We start from the raw sequence: 8,800 nt of genomic DNA on the forward strand, positions 1-8,800 counted from the left end.
TGACGTTCCCGCTTTCCACTCCGCCAGAGAGGCATCGGCAGCCAGCAGCGATCTCTCCCTTTCCAGATCCACCGACACACACACACACACATACACACACACACACACACACACACAGACGCAAACACACCCCAGTTCTGCCCTTCTTCTTGGCTTTAAATACCCTGCTCTGCAGACTTGTCTGCCACGGTGCAAAGCTGCTTTGTGCAAAAAAAACGAAAGGTTGTGGTTATATTAGTGCTGCACACACACACACCCGGTGATGCAGTAGTGCTAACAACGGAGCGTCGCTAGGAGACGTAGCCCCCCCCCCCCTCCCCCGCCGTCCCCCAGCCTTAAAAAAAAGGTCCGGGCTCCAACTGTTTTTTCCTCGGTTTCTTTGGGTTTTTTATTCAGAAAAGCCGCAAACTGAGAGCAGGAGGCAAGCGGGCGCCATGGTGTTGCCGCCCCCGGACAAACGCCACGTGTGCCTGACCACCATCGTCATCATGACCAGCATGGCCTTCATGGACGCCTACCTGGTGGAGCAGAACCAGGGCCCGCGCAAGATCGGCGTGTGCATCATCGTGCTGGTGGGGGACGTGTGCTTCCTCATCGTGCTGCGCTACGTGGCCGTGTGGGTGGGCGCCGAGGTGCGCACGGCCCGCCGCGGCTACGCCATGATCCTCTGGTTCCTCTACATCTTCGTGCTGGAGATCAAGCTCTACTTTGTCTTCCAGAATTGCAAGGCCGACCGCAAAAGTCTGGAGACGGTGGCCCGCAAGGCTCTGACGTTGCTGCTGTCGGTGTGCGTGCCGGGGCTCTACCTGGTGCTGGTGGCGCTGGACAGCATGGAATACGTCAGAACTTTCCGCAAGAAGGAGGACATGCGCGGCCGCCTGTTCTGGGTGGCGCTGGACCTGCTGGACCTGCTGGACATCCAGGCCAACCTGTGGGAGCCCCAGCGGACGGGCCTGCCCATCTGGGCCGAGGGCCTGATGTTCTTCTACTGCTACATCCTGCTGCTCATCCTGCCGTGCGTGTCGCTCAGCGAGATCAGCATGCAGGGGGAGCACGTGTCGCCCCAGAAGATGATGCTGTACCCCGTGCTGAGCCTGGTCACCATCAACGTGGTGACCATCCTCATCCGCGGCGTCAACATGGTGCTCTTCCAGGACAGCCGCGTGTCCACCATCTTCGTGGGCAAGAACGTGGTGGCCATCGCCACCAAGGCCTCCACCTTCCTGGAGTACCGCAAGCAGGTGAAGGAGTTCCCGCACCCGCAGAACGCCATGGCGCTGGAGCTGCAGCAGAACTCGGTGGGCCACCCGCAGCCACTGCCCAACGCCACCAGCCTGCCACACGAGCCCTCGCCACCGGCACAGGAGGTCATCGACACATGACCGGGCACCGCCACCCAATTGGCCCTTTGGAGGCGGCTCCAAAAGACATGCCGTTTATTAGGTTTCACGGGGGCGGACGGCTTGTGTTTGGAGCAGGTGAGGGAAGGCCACCAGAGGGCGAACAAAGAAATCAGCCGCGTGACAGGATGATAGCCGACTCTTGTCAGAGCCATGTGAACTGATGTTGTTAAAGTGTCCGGGAGATTTTCAGCCCCTGCCTGTTCGACCGCGAGCCTAACCTCCGATCTGACACAGAGGATGGGACATTTGAGAAAAAAAAGGGAAAAAATAAAAGAAAAACCTTTTTTTTTTATTGTGGTACTGTGTTTTTAAATGTTTCAACTGTTTTAAATATTACACAAAAAAAACGATATATATATTAAGAGACAATCTCGATATAGTGCAGCTGGGTGACATTTTTGTTGTGTGAACCGGACATTCAATTGCCCCTGTAGAATATGATGTATTTTTTAAAAGGTCACCTTTTTGACATTGGATGTGTGGCTGTGGCATTTTCTCTGAAGTCCCTCCTGTACGGACATCCCACTTGGCATGTAGCACTAGAGGTGGAGAGGAAGCGGGAGGAGGATGTAAAAGGAGCGATAAGAGGGATCTGAAAAGTGTGTGTGTGGGTGGCTGTGTTTGTGTCTCTGTGTGTGGGTGTGTGAGTGTGTGCATGGGTGTGTTTGTGTCTGTGTGCGTGGGTGTGCTCGTGTGTGCGTGCGTGTGTATGTGTCTCTGTATGTGTGGGTGTGTACGTGTGAGCCTGTGTCCTTGTGTGTGTGTGTGTGTGTGTGTGTGTGTGTGTGTGTGTGTGTGTGTGTGTGTGTGTGTGTGTGGTTGGATGCTGACTGGCTATCAGTAAGTTGAAACTGGGGAGCAGAAGAATGTAGTTCATCCTGAATTTAGTGCTGCTCAGATAGGAAATATCTGGAGCAGGCTGCCTGTGTCAGTGTGGCACTTTACGACCAAATGTCTCCTAAAAGCAGGGTAGGTCAGCACTATAACATCTCCCCTTTCTGCTCTTTGTGACCTTGAGTGTGGGCGTGCGTGTGTCTCTGTGTCAAAAAATACATTAAAAAAAAGTGGTCATGTCAAGTTATTTTTTTGACCAGATGTATGACAGATGTGTGTGGTAAAATTGCAAATGAAACAAAACATGAAACTGAAGTGAGGAACGACACAACGTATTCAGAAAGGGTACTACTGTGGTCTTATTTTCTGTTCACCATTTACTGTACCTCTGTATCATGAACCTTGACGTTTGAAGAATGCGGGAGTTCAAAAGTAGAGAGATTGCTACAAATTATGACAAAAAAAACTAAACTAAATAAACACAATAACCTATGGAGGGGGAATAGTTTTTTGGTCGGGTGTGATTCTGTTGAATATTATTATGATTGTTGTTATTATTATTACTATTATGTCGTTATTTACTTGTTTGAGGACCGTGATGTGAATTAAAAGCATCAAGAAAATAAAAAGTGAAAAGATCAAACGTTTTTTGTTTCATCTTGCTATCAGAAAGACAGCGAGAGGAGAGATCTGAAGAGTCCCCCCACCCCCCCCAAGCAGAATGGGGTCCCTGATTTTGGAGTGTCAGTCCCATACAGCTCTTCTAAATAATAATACAAATCAACTTCATTGCCCTTCTGCGTTCAGATGAAAGGAGAAAGAGCGTGAGAGTGCATTAATATTTAGTGTGTGTGCGACAGCTTGGACTTGCGGATGTGCTTCTGCCAAAGACTTTAGTTCCCATCCTAGCCGCAGGCGAGCGCTTTTATGATCGCTGGCAACGGCTTTATCTCTGCAATGAGATAAAATATATAAAGCTCCTGCAAATTGTCCTCCCATTTTCGCAGGTACTCATAATCGCGGCAGCTGCCCTTCTTGTTCTATTAACAGAAGTTGAGAACGACCCCGACCTTGCTTCGTCTATCACACGGTTAACGTCTGAAAGCCGAAGCCATGTCTCGCGTTTCCATGGAGACGTCTAACCCCATTTTTATGTTGAGCAAGAAAGGTCAGCCTCAAGATGGAAGTCACTTTTCCTTTTTTATCTAAAACATTAAAGGCTAACCGCTGGCACTAATACAGGTGGCAGTAAGTGTTATTGTATTAACTGCAACTCTAAAAGGGGGAAGTGACAGAGCATTAAGGGATACTCACCATGGAGTTCCCTTCAAAGAGAATGGGCAAATGCAGGACTTTTGGAGGAAGTACGCTCATTTAAGGATTTCTTCAAATGGCTGCCATTTCATTAGATCTTCTGAATATTTAAAAAGGCATGAATGTAAAATACTGCTTGTTACAAGAGGCTGGAAGAGGGTTGGAACAAATTATAGCATTTAATTCACATAAATGTGGTCGGAAATTTGGCGGATTGCAGCCCTGTCATGTAACATAGAATATAACAAGCACACACAGACTCACACACATATATATATATATTCAACAGATTTAGCATTGTTATTAGAATATGAAAAAGAATTAGCATTATTATAAAAATTACTCCAATATACATTGCTTGCTTTGAACTATTTGGGGAAAAATGACCCTGAAAATATTATATATATTAATATACATAGTTCAAAGAAAGCAATGTATTGGAATCAAAGTGAAAATAATAAAAATTGCAATTTCCTTTCGTCACTCCACACAATAATATTACATATATTTATCATCATGTTCCAGACAGTCGAATTACAGCAGTGTGTGCAAAGTTTTCCAAAAGTGCTTGAAGAAACAGCTGATGAATTAAGAGATTAATTTATGAGACCCCCCTTAGTTTGTTGGAGAACAGTATTCAGCTGATATTTGGTCACAAGGGACTTTACCCCACCTCCTCCACAAAAATAAAATTGCATTCTCTTTTGATAGCGGTGAGGGGTTCTTAATTAACCCCAGAAGGAAACATCACACGTTATAAAATTAAATATCAATAACAAGAGGCAGCTAAATACAATAGAAAGAATAAAAAAATAATGGTAAAAGAAAAATCAAAAAAGAAAAATACAATTTAATTTCCCATATCTTCAATATTATGTTATGTTGTTATGTATTATACAACAGAAGTATTGAATACTTGCACCTGGTTGGGTGATTTTTCAGGGGTGTGCATTATCTTTCAATCACCTCTGCCTTTTATCAATTGCAAATCCATCCACCATTAACAACATTAACTTATCCATGAAATAGATATATAAAATAGAACACCGACCGTGCGTTTCCTTGACAACGCACAAACAACACGGTTTAAGCGCAGCAGAAGGCCACCTTTCTTTCAGCGGATTAAGTCGATGGAACCCAACAATATTATGTATGAGAGTAACTAAAATGCAACCACTGTTGGTAACTGTGGTATAAGCAAAATAAACCACTCTGGGGCGTCCTGTTATTAAACAGAACTTCGTACCGTGGTGGTGAGCATATTTTCCATTAAAGGAACACCCCGTCGTGGTTATTACACATAACAGGCTATCATGGCTTCAGGAATAAATAAGAGTTGCCAGGTTGTCATGCAGAACCTTCAAGTGGCACTCAGATGATGTGTACCCTAGTGATATGGTGCATAAGAACGCCCCGATTCTCCACCCGAGCGTGGCTAAAGCGCAGCCATAAAGCCATCCGCTTGTGATGCCCCTGTGTCGGCTGGAGACCTACTTTGCTGGCAGGCGCAGCACCCTTCTAGCTATTCAAGTTAGTTTGAAATTGTGCAGCTTTAGAGATGCCGCCGTACCATATGCTTGTGAAATCTGGACACAAAGTTTCGACCATGTGCTCGCACTTTCAGTTGAATTATAGAGCGTTCTGTGTAGATTGCTTGCTCAAGTGAGGATGTATCTCACTTGGTTAAGTTGTAGTTTTTTAGATACAGAAAGATTCAAAGTTGAACATAGACTAGATAGAACATAAAAAAAATACCTAAACGTAATAACAAGGTACACAGTAACACCGATTAGTACCAATAAGAATGCTTTCTTTTGACTCACATTGCACCACTGAGATGAGTCGTGCTTTGGCTCAGTGTGGTTTGAGCCTCATTGCTAGGCCCACAGCGTAATGTCGGGATTGTTTGAATAAATCTTGTCAGCACAAGTGGTTCTAAGGGGGACAAAGGAAAATGGCCAACTTGGGAATCTAATAAATTACCTGAGGGCACGCCTTCAACCGATCACCTTTCTAAGACCCTCTCAGCGAGAGACGCGTTCATAAATCAGCCGGCGTCTGCATCGGGGATTTAATTGCGCTCCTCGCCATATGTAATAAGGCCACGAAAGTGCTGATCTTGTCCACAGTGCTTGTGATTTATCTGACAACCATAACTTCCGGGAACATTTAATATCAGTCAAATGAATCCCGAAACTAACTGGGCCGAGGAGTCCCTTGCATGTTGAATGCAGACTGCAGGGGGCGTGGACACGCTCTCTTATGATATATGGCCGTTTGATTGTTTCGGCGGTGGCGCCGCAGACCACAGACCTATTAAAGGGTCCACGCTCACACCCTCATGATCCGTACCCTTCCCCTAGGACGCACCACCCACTGTGCACCGGTCGTCTATATGGAAATGGCTCTCCATGCTTCAATCATAGAAATGTTACACCTTCAGTGACAACAGGAGACTTGGTCACTAAATAAGACAAGTCTTCAAAACGGTGGTAACGGTTGGTTTCTAGTAGTGATGCACCGATTGTTCGGCCACCGATCGTTATCGGCCGATGTGCGCCATAAGCACGTGATCGGTGCATGGCCGATCACCTTGAAATTTGCCAATTGCAGGAGCTGATCACTCACTCAAAAGTTGTTGGGCACAAGGACGGCCGTCATTAGTTAATTCACTAATACATTTGCTATTTTGGTTTAACATAATTCATAAGGAAGGTAGACTCACAATTACTGCTTCAATTAACCATAGAAATAGCTTTAGGTTGAACCCGGTTATAGGATGCATTAACCAGCCAGCACCAGTCTCCCCGTGTTTTTTGTTTTGTTTATTTATGTAGCATCCACATTTTAGTAGAAACTACTTTAGTATTTATAACCTGGTACGACAAGGTCGCTCCCTGCTAATTCCCTCTACTTTAACTTGAAGTTGCACCACTTTAAAGGAAGCTGAGAGGGACTTCCAATGTCTCTAAACGGTGTACCCGAAGCGTCACACGTAGCCAAATCGATTGCAGCCATAGTACTTTCATTTCAACATAGTTCAGACAATGTGCGGCAAAGGCCTAGACATAACAGCGCTGTCCGCTGTAGCTGCAACCCCGGTGTGATCTGGTGTGGGGGCAAAAAGACTAACTAACAATAACTCTCATATTACGTTAACTAACTAAGAACACTTATAATTGGCACACAATGATTTTCATAAGAAACATCCAATTAACATATATTTCACTATTTAAAAAGACGGTGACCGGTATCGGATCGTCCGGTCACACATTAAAAAGATCGGTGATGGGTATCGGCCTAAAAAACTTGATCAGTGTATCCCAAGTGTCTAGTTAGTTTACCAAAGTTAGTTCTGGGTTGTTTGTGCAGCTTTAATTAACCAAAGACGTTTTGCATCCGATGAATATAGGGTATCACAAAGTAGGCTACATTGTTAGTTATGTTAATTTAACTTTGGTTAAATGTGTAAACCACACACAATTGCCATGAGTCTTTCAACCTTGCCTGACCATGTGTCTTTCACATGTCTGATACGTAAGCGGTCACCCAATATATTTCTTAAAAAGTTAATTTGAAGTTCTGAATAGTAGTGCAAATGTTTTTCAGAGGTGATGGTAATGTTTGAATGACCAACGAAGAAATAGTTGAAAGCTCTCTGACCCAAAATTTATTCATTAGAATATCTTTGTTCTCTTCAATTATAAAGTTTATAGACAAAGTTTAAATACCAGGGAAAATGTCAAATGGTAATCGCTGCTTAAATGTCCGATGGGTCAAAATGTGCTTTGGTGTAAATCCTATACAGAGCAATTGGACTGACAGCACAAGAGAAATTGCTTTTTTTCCACGACATCCTGTCTTCAAGCAAGGTCAAACCAATATTTATGAGCACTGGGTCAATCCATCCTTTGGAAGGAGGTCTACATTCAGAACAGGTATCCCCTGGAGTACAAGCCTAACACGGATCAGCAACAGAGCAAAACAACCATCAACCATGTCCAAAAACACACTGTGACAAGGAAGCAACACAGAACACAATGTCCTCAAACTGTTCTCTCCATGGGTGGCAGGGTAAACAGTAGGGGTGTAACGATACATGTATTCGTATTGAACCGAATCGGTACGGACGTCACGGTTCGGTGCATGGATTTACACGGAGAACACACGGTATAAAATTAAATAAAACTAGCGTGCAAATTAATTAATGTAATGCCGAACTAATGTTAGATCCGCGATCTTCAGGGACAACTGAGACGCCTGAAAGGGTGCCGGTAAGTTCGAGCTACACACGCAGTCCGTTGATTGGTCAGAATCGCACTTCCGTGAGACGGGGGTGGGGGGGATAATAAACAAACACATTATCCGCAAGGTATTTCTGGACAACGGCGAAAGCTTTGTTTATTGAAGAAAATGTCGCACAAAAGTTTGCCGTCCTTCTTGGAATTCATACATGGTTGATCTTTGCTCATTGTGCGCGATCTTCTTTTTCCTTGGATTTATTAGGAGGCTACACTGTGAAGGGCTGCTATGAGGTCACAATGCTAACGTAGCTGCCGCGGCCATCGTGATCCGAGGAGTATTCCACGAACGGAGGTTTAACAAACACAGAGTTAACGCTGAACTCTAGGTTGATTGACCCTGTGCCAACTAAACCAGAGCTGTCGGTTCCACCGCACGGGTTATGCATTAGTTCAATCAACACAGGGTTAGTTAACACAGGGTTGTGTGCGCCCACGCCAAACCTATAAAGACGTGCTGTATGGATCATGGAAACCCTGATCGAAATGGCGAAACGGGCCGCTTATTTCAATGAAATGGAACTCGAGGTTCTCCTGGAGAGCTATGACGGAGAGCCGGAGAACCAAAGCCTGGCAGCAGATCGCTGACTGCATAAATGCGTTAGTTACATGTCAAAAGCATGATCCTTACTGTTTGAGCCATGAATCTATTAATATCCCAGTTAAGCATTCTTAACGTTCCTACCACATAACCCTTTTCTTCTAAAAAATATGTACTCCGATGGCTCCCAAGCGGTCAGCGGATCAAGTAAAAATGAAGTATAAAAACATACAAACTGGTAAGCTTCTCCCACCATCGTATTGGTATATTTTGTCAGTCCAGCATTTAAATTGTCATACCATATTTGTCACTCCTGCATTTAAATAAGCCCTTTTTTTTAAGCCAATCGTGTAAAGGCCGACAGTCGGCAGACTGGATCTGGCCCTCAAATTGTCTTGACCCCGGTG

General features: G+C 44.8%; 1 protein-coding gene across 1 annotated transcript; it reads left to right on the forward strand.

Moving 5' to 3' along the window:
- Positions 1-434: 434 nt before the first annotated feature.
- On the forward strand, positions 435-1,382 carry tmem121ab (transmembrane protein 121Ab; the record flags this gene model as incomplete). Its single annotated transcript, XM_079753280.1, has 1 exon — positions 435-1,382. The coding sequence occupies one exon, from the start codon at positions 435-437 to the stop codon at positions 1,380-1,382; it is 948 nt and encodes a 315-aa protein (XP_079609406.1).
- Between the last annotated feature and the right edge of the window lie 7,418 nt (positions 1,383-8,800).

Source organism: Pollachius pollachius (assembly GCF_949987615.1).
Source record: "Pollachius pollachius genome assembly, chromosome: 16".
Taxonomy (NCBI): Eukaryota; Metazoa; Chordata; class Actinopteri; order Gadiformes; family Gadidae; genus Pollachius; species Pollachius pollachius.